Raw genomic sequence first — 14,699 nt, forward strand, 5'->3', positions numbered from 1 at the left:
ACTCGGGAGGCTGAGGCAGGAGAATTGCTCCAATCTGGGAGGCGGAGGTTGCAGTGAGCCAAGATCACGCCACTACACTACAGCCCGGGCGACAGAGTGAGACTGTCTAAAATAATAATAATGCTAATAATAAATAAAATAATAATAATAAAATAATAAAAGCAAGGACTTGAACAAATATTTGCACACCCATGTTTGTAGCAGCTTTACTCTCAATTGCTCAAATGTGGAAGCAATGGATATACAAAGTGTGTGTACACACAGTGGAATATCATTCAGCCTTCAAAAGGAATGGAATTCTGTCACTACATGTGAACCTTGAATAATGAACCTTGAAGACCTCATGCTACGTAAGCCTGTCTCACAAGGACAAATATTGTATGATTTCACTTATGTGAAGTCAAATTCATAGAGAAATTGGAATGACGGTTGCCAGCAGCTAGGGGAAGGAAGGATGGGGAGTTATTGTTTAATGAGGACAGAGTTTCAGTTTGGGAAGTTGGAAGAAGTTTCGGAGGTGGATGGTGTTGATGGGTGTACAATGTGAATGTACTTAATGTCACTGAACATGGAAACTTGGTTAAAATGGTAAATTTGTTGTTTTTTTTTTTTGAGACGGAGTCTCGCTCTGTCGCCCAGGCTGGAGTGCACTGGCGTGATCTTGGCTCACTGTAACCTCCGCCTCCCAGGTTCAGGCGATTCTCGTGCCTCAGCCTCCCAGAGAGCTGGGATTATAGGCGTTTGCCACCACGCCCGGCTGATTTTTGTATTTTTAGTAGAGACAGGGTTTTACCATGTTGGCCAGGCTGGTCTCGAACTCCTGACCTCAGGTGATCCTCCCACCTTGGCCTTCCAAAGTGCTGGGATTACAGGCGTGAGCCATGGTGGCTGGCCTAAAATGGTAAATTTTATATTACATATATTTTATCACAGTAAAAATGCATTGCTCTATTAGAAAAATGATAGATTTATACAATATGAATTAAATTACAAGTTATGAAGGAAAAATTAAGCAAAACATTAAAAAATTACTTATAAGTAATTACATTTAAAACAAAAGATAATAAATACACAACTTTCATCACCTCTTAGGTTTTTTGCAACATTTAACTATTGTCTGTCCTGTTGCGGTTATGTTCTTGAGGTTGTATTTGTACGATAGAAACACTATATTGTTGGTGAATAAACATCTCTTCTCAGTCTCACCTCCAATGATGTCATACAGATAACTTGAAATTGGCCAGCTGGGCACGATGGCTCATGCCTGTAATCCCAGCACTTTGGGAGGCCAAGGCAGGCAGATCATCTGAGTTCAAAACCAGCCTGGCCAACATGGTGAATTGTCATCTCTAGTAAAAATACAAAAATTAGCCAGGAGTGGTGGCGGGTGCCTGTAATCCCAGCTACTTGGGAGGCTGAGGTGGGAGAATCACTTGAACCTGGGAGGTGGAGTTTGCAGTGAGCCAGGATTGCCCCACTGCACTCCAGACTGGGTGACAGAGTGAGACCCTGTCAAAAAAGAAAAGAAAAGAAAGAAATTGGCCAAGGCAGGAATATTGACACCACAGGAATAGGCAAGCGCTACAAATCGGGAAACTGAGTGTTGTTGCTTTCGCTGGCCCCAGGTGGCCGGTTGTTGACCGTTAACTGGCACACTACTGGAGGAGGGAGGTTTAGACTGATTCGCAGAGAGACTAGAGGTAGAAACGCACCATGGTTTGGATGCTGAGGGTGAGGGAAAGAGAGGAGTCAACAGTGGTGCCTGGAGACTTGGCTTGAGCAACTAGGTGGATGGTAGCGCCGTTTCCTAAGATGAGGGGCTGTGGGAACTTGAGGGGCTGTGGAAGGCTCTGCCACTGACGGACCCAGGGCTCGGCAGCTCTGGGAGGCTTACTTTGTGTCAGGCCATGCAGAGATAAGACCATCTGGGCCCTGCCCTTGGAAAGTCTCTGTCTATGAGGACACAGCCCGCCACCTAATGGGGGGTCCCATCTGGAGCCTCAGTGTTGCTGGGAGAGAGCCCCCCACCTTCCTTCGCTCCCTGAGCCCCTTTTGCTTCCCTTCCAGCGAGCCTCTCCATGGAGGCTGTGCCTGGATTGGGGTCATGGATATGGATGTGTGCGCCAAACGCTGCTTCCTCGTGGATTTCCTCCCCACTCCGTTCCCACGCTTTGTAAGCTTCATTTCCCTGGGGCCTGACCTGTGGGGTTTCTCTCCAGACCTGCTCCTTCCCATTTCCAGAAAGGCGTGCAGGGGCTTCCTATGGCTCTCTTCCCTGTCCCCATCCCCCTTCCCTTGGGACAGTGATCTGCTGGATGGGTGGGCTACCCACAGGAGGTTTGTGATTGCTTAGACATCTTTGCTGTATGAAGCTTTGACCTCAAGGCATGATGCAGATGGGAATAAGGCACGAGTTTCTCCTGGCTGCTATAACAACTGTCGAAACTGGGTGGCTTATAGCAAGGGGAATGTGTCCTCTCACAGTTCTGGAGGCCAGAAGTCTGAAATCAAGGTGCCAGCAGGGCCAGCTTCCTCTGAAGACTCCAGGGGAAAACCTTTCTTTGCCTCTTCCAGCTTCTGGTGGCCCCAGGTGTTCCTTGGCCTGTGGCTGCATCACTCTGGTCTCTGCCTCTGTCTTCGCAAGGCCTTTTTCTGTGTCTCTGTACTTTCTTTTCTGTCTCTTAGAAGGATACAGCATTGAATTTAGGGCCCACCTTATCTTGAGATCCTTGCCTAAATTCTTTCTGCAGAGACCCTTAAACAGAATCAGGTCACATTTGAGGTTCCAAGTGGGCATATCTTTGTTTTGGGGGGGATCACCAGCCCACTGTAGGTCTTGTTGTGCACTGAAGATGCAGGTGGTCCCTTTGGCCAGGCCCACAGTCGCTCTTGCCTTCTTTTGTGACCTTGGAAGAATGCATCTTGCTGGATGCACAGGCCTTTATAGTTCTTTTGTTCTTGCCAAATTTCAGCTCAGTTTCCTCTCTGCTGCCGACGTGCATCTTCTCTGCCCAGTGCCCCTTCTGGGACTGTGTGTCCAGGCCCTGAGGCCCTAGGAAAGGGGGGTGGGGGGCCTCCTCACTATCCTGTAGCAATCAGGCCTTATTAAAATCCTTGAGCCCCAGACTGGACCCAGCCCTTAGCTATGATCAAAGGACAGCTCGGGATATGATTAAAGGGCTAGGGAAAGATGATTTAGGCTGAGAAAGAGGAGGCCAAGGAGCAACTGGATTGTCCTTGAATTTGGAAAAGGTAATTATGACTTGAAGGGTGGTGCCCAGCTGTTTCCCATCTCCTCTGAGGACAGGAAAAAGAAGGAAATAAATGATGTACAATTAGAGCAGTTGGTTAGATACGAGGGTGAACTTCCTGGCTGGGAGTATGGCCAAGCCCTGATTTGGGTTTCCTGAAAGAGCTCGGGGAACCTCCTTACCTGGAGGTTTCTAGGCCTGGTCATGTGGCTCTGAGTGATTACATTGAAGGGGCAGTGGCTGGGGCTGGAGCCGGTGGGCTCTGAGCACAGTCACGCAGGCATGGGCACTTTCTGGCTGCTCTCCTGCCATTGTCCCTTGGGTTCCCATTTTGGTGAGGTGTGCACCCTGGCGGCGCTCCCCAGGGAACTAAATATGTTTGCTGCACTGTGCGTGGAGACGGAGAATGTACAATTGGCTGACCCTGTGCTAATCTGGTGGAATTCCATGCCAGCCCTGGGAAAGAACAATTGCATGGGTGTGTCCACACTCACCAGGTGCTTTTTAGAAAAACACTCGAGAATAATGCTGTGGCTTAGGATGGCTGTTGTGCCGGACCCGGCATCTTCCCAGGGGGCTGTGTTGTTGGGCTGAGTTTCTTAGGTACTGGACCCCCAAATCCCCAAATACGGCGTGGACAGGTGGCCCAGTAGGGGCTGGACTATCCGATAGGCCCAGGTGCTGGAGTTCAGACAAGACATACCCTGGCCTGGCGTGGAAGATACGGGGTGCTATTAATGGCAGCAATGGCTGCATTTCTGAAACCCGGGCTCCCAGGCCGACGAGGGTGTGCACGCATCTGAAATGTCTGTGGTTTTGCAGTTCCCATGTCCACAAACTCACTTGGTTGAAAATAGTTCAAAATATCCAAAGCATGAGGGAGGGAGTGCCTGCTTTTCTTAAAAAGGAAGGACTTGATTTCATCTACTTAAAAAGCCACCCAAACCTAGAACATTTTCCGCAAGAGACCCCCGCCCCCCGCCTCTCAAGAATGGCTGGAGAGTCTCAGCATCCCTGCACATTTGGGATATTACAGAGGGGGTGGGGAGGGGCAAGTGGGCAGCGAGCGACCTCAGACCCAGGATGAGCTGTCAGGCGCTCCCCGGCCACACATTCAAGGGACCGGAGTGCAGTTGTAGCGTTGCAGGCTGCTGCTGCGGGAGTGGGGGTGTTGTTCCATGCTGTGAATTCTCACATGGCCCCTGACTCTGGGCAGAAGCCGAGGGTCTAAGGGACGGGGTGACAGGGACATCATGCAGGAGTGGGTTTCTGGCTTTCCAGGGCGAGTGGAAGAAGCGCCTCTCTCTCTTGTAGGTGACAGACCTGGGGGGCCCTTCTTGAGGATGAGAGCCTGTTGCTTCTCAAGTTCTGTGTCTAACCCGGGTCCCCAGGTCTACCCCAGCCCCTCGGCCCTGCCTGCCTTGTAGATGATAGAGTTTAAGGGTAGAGACCGCTGGCCTGGAGGGAAGGCTAGGCCTCAGGTTAGGGCCCAGAAGGGAGGGAGAAGCCCTTGGGGCAGCTCCCTTTCTGCTCACTCACTGCCTAGCTCCTTCCTTCACACCTTCCTTCGGAAACGTCTGCTCCTGACAAGGTCTACTTCCTGCTCTCAGGAGGCCCTTATTGTGGAGGAAGGGAGGCGTCGCCCGTCCCTGGCTTCTCTGACAGCCGTGTTCCATCCCCGCCCTGTGCCCCTTCTCCCGGACAGTGCCTTCTCCAGGGCTCACCCAGGAGGGTGCAGCAGTGGCCCCCGGGGCGGTGGTCGTGGTGGGGGTGTTAGCTGCAGGGGTGCCCTCGGTGGGTGGGAGTTGGTGGCCTCTCGCTGGTGCCATGGGACTCGCATGTTCGCCCTGCGCCCCTCGGCTCTTGAGCCCACAGGCTGGGATCCTGCCTGCCAGCCGCGTGCGCTGCCGCTTAACCCTTGCAGGCGCAGAGCGCGTGGCGGCCGTGACAGAGAACTTTGTTTGGCTGCCCAAATACAGCCTCCTGCAGAAGGACCCTGCGCCCGGGGAAGGGGAGGAATCTCTTCCCCTCTGGGCGCCCGCCCTCCTCGCCATGGCCCGGCCTCCACATCCGCCCACATCTGGCCGCAGCGGGGCGCCCGGGGGGAGGGGCTGAGGCCGCGTCTCTCGCCGTCCCCTGGGCGCGGGCCAGGCGGGGAGGAGGGGGGCGCTCCGGTCGTGTGCCCAGGACTGTCCCCCAGCGGCCGCTCGGGCCCCAGCCCCCCAGGCCTGGCCTTGACAGGCGGGCGGAGCAGCCAGTGCGAGACAGGGAGGCCGGTGCGGGTGCGGGAACCTGATCCGCCCGGGAGGCGGGGGCGGGGCGGGGGCGCAGCGCGCGGGGAGGGGCCGGCGCCCGCCTTCCTCCCCCATTCATTCAGCTGAGCCAGGGGGCCTAGGGGCTCCTCCGGCGGCTAGCTCTGCACTGCAAGAGCGCGGGCGCGGCGCCCCAGCCAGCGCGCAGGGCCCGGGCCCCGCCGGGGGCGCTTCCTCGCCGCTGCCCTCCGCGCGACCCGCTGCCCACCAGCCACCATGTCGGACCCCGCGGTCAACGCGCAGCTGGATGGGATCATTTCGGACTTCGAAGGTGGGTGCTGGGCTGGCTGCTGCGGCCGCGGACGTGCTGGAGAGGACCCTGCGGGTGGGCCTGGCGCGGGACGGGGGTGCGCTGAGGGGAGATGGGGGTGCGCTGAGGGGAGACGGGACCCCTAATCCAGGCGCCCTCCCGCCGAGAGCGCCGCGCGTCCCCGGCCCCGTGCCCGCGCTGCCTACGTGGGGGACCCTGTTAGGGGGACCCGCGTAGACCCTGCGCGCCCTCACAGGACCCTGCGCTCGTTCTGCGCACTGCTGCCTGGGTTTCCTTCCTTTTATTGTTGTTTGTGTTTGCCGAGCGACAGCGACCTCCTCGAGGGCTCGCGAGGCTGCCTCGGAACTCTCCAGGACGCACAGTTTCACTCTGGGAAATCCATCGGTCCCCTCCCTTTGGCTCTCCCCGGCGGCTCTCGGGTCCCGCTTGGACCCGGCAACGGGATAGGGAGGTCGTTCCTCACCTCCGACTGAGTGGACAGCCCTCCCCTCCCCCACGCCAGTTTCGGGGCCGCCAAGTTGTGCAGCCCGTGGGCCGGGAGCACCGAACGGACACAGCCCAGGTCGTGGCAGGGTCCAGAGTGGGATGTCCCATGGCCCCCATCCAGGCCTGGGGACATCCTCATCCGCCTCCCAGAATCGGGCCGTGGGGGACAGAAGGGGCCTGCGTGCGGGCAGGGAGAGTATTTTGGCTCTCTCCTGTCTTCGGGGTTTACAAAGTGTGTTGGGACTTGCGGGGCTGCTCTGTCCAAGCCTGGGTCTGGCGTCCGCATCTCTGAGCCTGTGAGTGCGTGCGCTTTCCTGCGTCCTCGTGACTGCCGGTGCTGGGGCTCTGCGTCCTGCGTCCGCGGGAGTAAATACAGCAGGCGAAGGGGAAGCTCACACAATGGTCTCCAGCGCTCTGGGGCAGGGCTTCTGAGGGGCGGGCCTGCCTCTGCCGGGACCTGGAGCCCCCGCCCCTCGGAGAGGCTCCTAGGCTGACTTGGGCAGAGCCCTCTGGTGGGCCGGGAGGGGGAAGGCTGTGTTGAAATGAGCAAACTGTCCAGGTGTCAGGCCAAGCTGGGAGGTGACCAGCCTGAGGTCCTCCCCGCTCCATGGCCAGAACCAGGGCTGACATCTGGGTGTCCTGAGCCCAGCTGCCCACACGGCCCACCTGGGGTCAGCCCTATCTGGGTGGGGGAGGCGGGGCCTCCTGGGGGACCAGAACTTTGGCTGGACGCCAAGCAGAGTGCCAGTGGCTGTTCTTCAGGGCTGGGCCTGAGGAGGGTGTGGGGCGGCGAAGGGACGGGAGGGGGTTGTGATTCAGTGGCCACTGGCGCTGTGCAGAGTGTGAGCTGGAAACATCGTAGTTACTTTGTCAGCTTAGTGGTGAAAGCCCTTTTTCAGGCTCTATCCCTTTGCATCCCTGCTTCCCAGAGGGAGGGGAAGTCTGGGTCTGCAGAGCTGGGAGGGCTTGCTGTTCCCGCCCCGCCCCCCACAACACCTCCTCATCTGGACATCTTTGGGCACATGCTCATACTGGGGTCTCCCTAGGTCCACTGTGTTCCGTTGAGCCTCCTGCAGTCCCCGAGTGAATGTGACCTCCCTGCCCCTGCCTCTTTGCAACTCTTCCCTGCGACCGCTCCTCCAGGGGCCTTCCTTGTCCCAAATGTCCAAGTGGCACGACTTAGCCGGTCTGACCACTTTCCAGTAAGCCCTTATGGAGAGAGGCCCTGTGTTGTGCAGAGCTCTCCTCCTGCCTGCGGGATCGAGGTCTCTGCTCTCAGTTCCTAACAGAAAGTGTTGGGTCCCCAGTGGGATTTCTGGGGAAGAACTCTCGTGTCTCAACGGGAGCCCTGTGGCGGGAGGGGAGGCCAGGGTTTGGGGTTGTGTTGGTTGTACAGCTGTCACCATTTGCACTATGAAAGTTGTTAGTGCCCCTTCCTTGGGTCTCTGGGTGTAACTCCACCCTCGCCCCCATGTGCCTCCATCTGGAGCTGCTTCTGTGGCTGTCTCCCAAGCCAGTTTCGTGACCCTGTAATTTAGTCCAAGACAATGGGCTCATTGAGACCATCCTGGTGCAGCAGTTGGCAATCCTTTGGCTCTGGGGGAAGGTTTCTCAGTCTCGGGGAGTGGGGCCTCAGTCTGCTGGTTCCCTGTGTTTATCAGTCTCCCCCTTGTGTGCCCTGAATGGTTATGCTGGGAATTCTGGTCTTAGAGCCATCAGGTGGCCCGAGTCGATAGGCGTGAGAGAGAGTGTGTGTGCATGAGTGCGCATGTGCATGGGGGCTGACCTGGGGTATGGAAAGGTGGCCCTCCCTGGTGCCCAAGGAGCCTGGAGTATAGTTGGAGGGTGTGGGGGTGTGTATATGGGAGTTGGACAACCTTGGGTGGACAGACAGACGTGGGGAAGGGATGATTGAAGGAGGTGGAGGAGAGAGTGTGATTCAGCCCAGCCAGGGGTGATGTGGGCAGGCAGCTTCCGAATCAGGGTAGAGAAAAGTCACCACTAGCTAGCAGGGGAGAAGTCAGTATGGAGGAGGCGGACCTTGAGGGAGAGTAGGAATTGGATTGCAAGAGGAAGGAGAGCCTTCTGGCCAGCGGCAGCCAGCAGCAGTGGGGGAGGCTGGAATGAGCTGGCTGGAGAGGGGGCTGGGGCATAAGGAGGGGCCTGCCTGTGAAGATCAGATGGGCCAGGCTGCGGAGGGCCAGGCATGCCCGCCGGGAGTGCAGCTGGTCCACGGGAAGCATCTGGAGTGGCTGGGAATGGGCGCAGGAGCAGCGCCGTGGGAGCACAGGTCTCTTTCCCGGGGCGGCTCACCTGGTGTCTTGGTTCCTGCAAGGTAGGCCGAAAGGGTGGGGAGGAAACTGCCAGCTCCTTACAGCGCTGGGATGGTGGCCCCAGGGTTCCTGAGGCCAGCGGATGTGGGTGCCTGTCACCATGTGGGTTGCTGAGGGGCGGAGACTCCAGGGGCCACCCCCAAAGCAGGATGAGCTCTGAGCCACGGCATCTCTGGGGGCAGTTTTCCAATCAGGCAGACGTCTAGGCCTGGAATCCTGTAACAGAGGCCACAGGGCCCTGATCAGGGTGTTCTGGGAGGCTTAGAACTAGTGGCAATATACAGGGTAGACGGCAAGTGACCTGGCATGGGGAAAGGGGCAGGTGCCCAGGCTGGCACAACACACCCGCAAGGAACAAGTAGATGGGAAGCTGTCCGTGGGCCTGTGTGTGTGCTCGGAGTTAAAATTCTGCCAGTGTCCCATGTCCTGGGCACATCTACCCCCTCCCTGGGGAGCACCTTTCTCTTCACCTTTTCCTTCCCCGCCTGTCCCCTTCACCCAGGGCCTTCCCCATCCCTCCCGTCTTGGGGACCGAGGGCACCATGGCTTTATGTTCCATCACCGATGAGTTGCACGGGGATTCAGTCCTTCCGCTGTTCAGGCCGGGTCCTTCAGGCTCAGGGTTCCCAGGAATGGAGAGGGTATCAGTGTCTTCCATGGACTCAAACTTCCCGTATCCCGCCTTTGCTCCCCCTTCAAGATAGGTCTCCGAGCTTCAAGGTCTTAGGGCTCTGTGGAGGCCGCCACGTAGCAGCAAGGAGAATGTTTTGTATTTGGCTGATGAGATTTTTAGAGTCTCATTTTCTACTTTTCCACTGTACAAATGGGCCTCCAGGTGACTGCAGCACCCGCCACTGCCCGTAATAGGGTGACAAGAGGGATGACCCTTTCCTCTTTCTCCCTTCTGGTTGGTGGAGGCACGGGGCTGGCGGACGGCATGTGCTTTCGTGAATTCAGGCCAAATCTGTTATCGCAAACACGATTACAACTCGGGTCTTTGTGTAACAAAAGCCTTTCCAAGTACCAGCTGTTGGCCTGCTTTGCTCAGCGGTGTTTGCTGTAACCAGATTTGCACACCGAGAAAGAATCCAAAAGTCCATGATGTTTGTTGAAACAATCTGGCCCAGGACCCACGTGCTCAGATCCCAGAGCTGTGTGGCATCTGAGCTTCTCCCGAGCCCCCACTGTCGCCCGAGGAGGACCCCCAGAGCTGTGTTCTGGAGGCAGAGCAGGCTGTGGGACGGGCTTCTGGGTGGGAAGGACCATGTGGATATGCCTTCTTGTCTGAGAGTCCCGACACCTCCGGGACGTGGGAGCTGGCGCGCTGGCAGGATTCAGGTGCCTCTTTTCTCTCTAGAGAAAAAGGCCCCGTTGCTTGGTAATAGGTGCAGACCTGTCCCTAATTAATGCCAGTAGGCCTCTTGCGTGATGAATCCTGCCTTTCAGCCAAGACTGAAGGCGTCCTGTGAATACTGCCTCCCTGCAGTTTGAGCTTTTGTGGTGGGAGGCAGGAGCCATGGGGAGTGGGGGCAGGCCTCTTACACGGGTCCCACAGCCACTGGCAGCACTGACTTGATGCTCTTTGAGTTCAGAGCCCAGGGCCAGACAGACCCACTGTCCCGACTACGAGCTGGTTCATTTAGAGGGGGGCATACACAGCACCCAGGCAGCAGATGCACTGTGATCAGCCTTGCAGCGGGGCTGTGGGTTCTCTGGGCTGGATGTCCGGGAAGAGGCAGGTGGAGGTAAACGCCAGGACACCCCTGCAGTGACTGAGTGACTGCAGGCTGGAAATGCTTTCTGTGGGCTGTGGCTGTCCAGGAAGGTTTTGAATGGGGCTAGTGGACAGAGTTTGCATCCAGAGGGGCAGTGCTTTGGAGGAGTGAGGGGTATGGCAGCGTAGGGATGCCCAGGCCGCCCTCACTCTGCCATTGGAAAGCTGGGCGGCTTTGGTTTCTTCAGTTTCTTCGCCTGTTTCCCTGCCTGCAAAGTGGGGTTAGAAACAGCTCTCTTTGAGGGTTGCTGGGGGACTCTGGGATGCAGCCCATGGCGCTGAGCACGGGTCCTGCCTCCTACAGGTGTGGTGGGTGTCACGGCTGGTGTGGCATCTGGGTGGGAAAAGGGGGCATTTGCAAAGGACAGGTAGGTTTGGATGCTTAAATATGCAGATCTGGGGATGGGAGGTCTCAGGCAAGGGCCTGTGTGATGCCACTGTGTGAATGAGGCCGGACAGCACGGTCACCACTAATTATGGAAAGCACGGCAGACACCAGTGCCAGTAGCGCCCGCCTGGGGGTCCCTCTGAGCCCGACAGATACTCAGGCTCCCAGTGCAGCCATGGGACCCCCCTTTTCCTGCCTGGCTGACATTCTGGAGGCTGGCGTCATGTTGGCTGCAGGTTCCTCTTACTGGGCGGTTGTCCTGGTCTTCCCTGCCACCCTCTACCCCCACCCCCACCCTGGAGTGTCACAGATGGGTGGACCATATGCCCATCTGCAGGGCCAAGCGCTGACAATGAGGTGAGCACTTGCTGGATGACCGGACCATGAGGACAGCGGGGGCGCTGGCAGCCTGTGTTCGGCTCTGCAGGCCGGCCTTTCCCTGAAAAGCGGTTGTGGCAGGGTGTGCGTCCCAGGGAGTGGTGCCTGCTGCCCTGAACATTCTCATCCAGCAGGCCTCTGCAAGGGCCCAGTCAAGTGTGGTGCAGAGCTGGGCTGGCAGCTGGAACAGTCTCATCTTGTCTAGTGGTGAGACCAAGGGCTGATGGGCCAAGGCTGCGTGCTGCTTGCCATGCCCGTGGACCCATCCACTGAGCACCCCCACACCCCTACACTGGGCCCGGGGTGTCAGGAGGTGGAGGGGGGACTGGGTGCCTGGAAAAACAAACCCACCGAGAGCCTGAGCCCCCAGGGGTCAGTATCAGGCAGTCACCACAGTGCCCGGTACACAGTGGCCACCTGGTCTCGTCAGCTGTCTTAGTGGTGGAGAGCGTGCATGGTGGCCGTACGTGATGGCCATCACCCAGGGTAATGCAGATATGCAGACTGTGCATTTGTCTGTAGGAGCCAGGGACTTCTCAGCCTGGCAACCTGTGGCCTCTGCCTACCCGTTGGGAGAGAGGTGCTGTTCCCTGATAGCCTGGTGCTGGGAGAGCAGAACTAGGGTCTCCTCCTCCTTTCTCCACCTCCCATTTCTTACATGCCCAGGCATCAGCGGAGGTCACACTCAGGGATGAGGCTTGGCCACCGGGTTCAGGGCCTCACTGTTGCCATCTCTTCCCTTTGCCAGCCAGCCAAATGCCCCTCCGTCACCGTGCCGGGGATGGGGCTGGCCTGCTCCTCTGAAGTCTCCTTGGTGTATAGCCTAGGCTGGAGCCCCGGACGATTCCGCCACCCCCTCCCCCGACTTTTTTTTTTTTTTATTTTGATTCATCCCAGAAACCCAGCCAAAAACCAAGTTCCTGTGCTCTCCCTTGACAAAGCCACTGAGGAAAAATGGTCAAACACTGGCTTTCTTTCCAAAGCCCTCTTGGTTTTTCCCAAATTTGGAGGCTCTGAGTTGCTTATGAGACCAAAGGGTCCGGAACTCTCTGGAACACAGTCCCAGAAGTGGGAGGATTTGTCATCTCTCCAGCCAAACAGACCCACCAGTTGGCCCCTAGACACCCCCAGGCGCCTGGGGCATTTCTGGGCTCAGGCTGTTTAATTTGGTCTGCAGAGCCCCGAGTCTCCGTTTAGACTGGGCCAGCAGACAGTTCTAGAGACTTCAAGTTTGTTGTCGTTTTTAAAAGTCCTGCCAATGCCCAGAAACTTAGACAGAGGGACAAGAAGATGACCTCGATGTCAGCCGGGACCATAAACAGCGAGGCCCGCCCCCCCCCCCCGCATGCCCGCCTCCCCCTCCATGCCCACCGCCCGCCCCCCCCACCCATGCCTGCCTCCACTGCTCCCGTAGCTGGGTCTCCAGGGGATTGCCCGTGGCCATGGGGGAGGCCGGGAATGCGGGGCTCAGACTCTACTGGGCTTCTTGTATTTTTTTTTTTTCCTTGTCCATCTTCTTTCTCGGAAATTTCTGAATATCCCCTTACAGCCTTTGGCATTCTGTCACCCCTGGCATCTCTGGGCCAACTGGGGAAGCCATCATTTGTCCAATATCCAGAAAATCAAGGGGCCTGGCCTTAAATACATTGCAGTGCCCTCCTCCCCACATGGCATCGAATTTCCTGTGTCCTCAAAGCCAGGAGCCTGTGCCTTAGATGTGGGCGATGGAGCCTTGCAGACACCTGGAGCGGCTTTCCTGGGAGAGTCCCCCTCGCCTTCCCATCCACCCGCTTCCCCTCCCCTGCCCCAAGCTCTGGCCACAGCCTCGGAGGGGTCATCTGAGTGTAGGTTGCCTCCAGGTGTACAGTTGGAGGGGGGCAGTTACCCCACATCCCCCTGTCTGCTAGGGGCACCCCCAGGGACTCAGGTCTTGGGGGACAGCGGAAGGGTGGGGTGGGGAGTAGGCCGTTGTCTCGTGCCACCTGGGTGTTATGTAGACTCTGAATGGGCAGTTCCCGGGAGCTGGTTTTTCCTTCTCACCCCTTCCACAGTGCTGCCCCTCAGGGGCTGGAGCTCTCTGGAGCCCTTTGCAGCCTGTGGCAGGTCTTTCTGATTCTGTGCCTGGTTTCGCAGCCTCCAACCCATAGCCAGTGGCATGAAGAGCATTCCTGGCTGTCTCTACCTGTGGCCTTTGCAGGCAGCAGTTCCCTGGGGCAGGGCCTGGGGGTCCTGGCACCTCCTTGCGGGACCCCTTGGGTATGAGGGAGGGAGCCACCTGGGCCACAGATAGACCCCCTTCCTGTCTCCAGGAGGTTCAGGATGGACCTGTCTCATCTTTCTTTTTGGTGGGAAGAGAGCAGTCCCGGCCATGGGGAATGTGGCCTGGACAGAGCCACCTAGCCTCTCCCCTCCCCCAGGCAGGGCCCTGAAAGATGGAGATGGCTCTGCTCCTGCCAGGTCAACAGCCAGCAGTCTGGTGGATTTCCATGCAGTCCAGGCAGGATCTCCTTCTGTCCCCACCCCCCACCCCATGTGCAGGAAGCTGGTTCCAAGCAGGGACCCTTGGCCCTGCTTTCCACGTGGGTGGGCAGTTTCCCTGTGAAGGGCAGGCCAGGCCCCTGCCCTATGTCCCCCAGAGACCGATGTTATCTACAGTAAGAGCATACAAGTCTTTCTGGCTCCAAACCAGGCCTGGAGGGGTGGTCTTCTCCTCTGTCCTCTGCCTCTTGCCCCCCATTAAAGGTCAGGGAATGGAGTGCTCTGTATGTTTGCTGGGGTTGGGTTTTTTCCTTTGGTTTAAAATGAAGGGCTGGAATCCCTGGTGCAGACTGCACGGTGAGAGACGCTCCTTGGGATCCACTCGAGGAGCATTACTGCTGAATGCCCTGCCAGGCCAGGAGCATTGCTGGGGGTGGGAGAGGCAGTTGGCTTATTTGTTTATCCAACAGCCATCCATGGGTACCCCAAGGGCCAGCTCTGTTCTAGGCACTGGGGGTCTAGGCATGGGCTCAGGAGAAGGGGTAGAACGGGAGGGCTTCCTGGAGGAAGGCTTCCTAACCAGAGACTGGGGTAGGAGTTTGCCAGGCAGGTGATGCTGGCCAGCTTCTCTTGCCATTTTTCTTTTCTTTTTTTCTTTTTCTTTCTTTCTTTCTTTTTTTTGAGACAGAGTTTCGCTCTTGTTGCCCAGGCTGCAGTGCAGTGGCGTGGTCTCGGCTCACTGCATCCTCCACCTCCTGGGTTCAAGCGATTCTCCTGCCTCAGCCTCCTGAGTAGCTGAGGCTCCAGGCACGCACCACCACGCCCAGCTAATTTTTTGTATTTTTAGTAGAGACAGGGTTTCATCCTGTTGGCCAGGCTGGTCTCGAACTCCTTACCTCAGGTGATCCGCCCACCTTGGCTTCCCAAAGTGCTGGGATTACAGGTGTGAGCCACTGCGCTCGGCCTTCTCTTGCCATTTCTGCAGACTCATAGTGTGTGTGGAAGACTGTATGTCTGTGCCTGGCACA

General features: G+C 57.4%; 1 protein-coding gene across 3 annotated transcripts in view; it reads left to right on the top strand.

Moving 5' to 3' along the window:
- The window catches only part of SEPTIN9 (septin 9), a 220,269-nt gene that overhangs the window by 86,957 nt on the left and 118,613 nt on the right, over nt 1–14,699 (top strand). Inside the window, exon 1 of one of the 3 annotated variants that reach the window (XM_003818284.4) lies at nt 5,578–5,834. The exons of the other annotated variants lie outside the window; for them this stretch is intronic. Coding sequence (XP_003818332.1) covers nt 5,780–5,834 — 55 coding nt within the window. The 5' untranslated portion in view covers nt 5,578–5,779. Of the gene's footprint in view, nt 1–5,577; nt 5,835–14,699 lie in introns of those variants that run through there. 3 annotated transcript variants of the gene reach the window in all.

Source organism: Pan paniscus, chromosome 19, assembly GCF_029289425.2.
Source record: "Pan paniscus chromosome 19, NHGRI_mPanPan1-v2.0_pri, whole genome shotgun sequence".
NCBI lineage: Eukaryota > Metazoa > Chordata > Mammalia > Primates > Hominidae > Pan > Pan paniscus.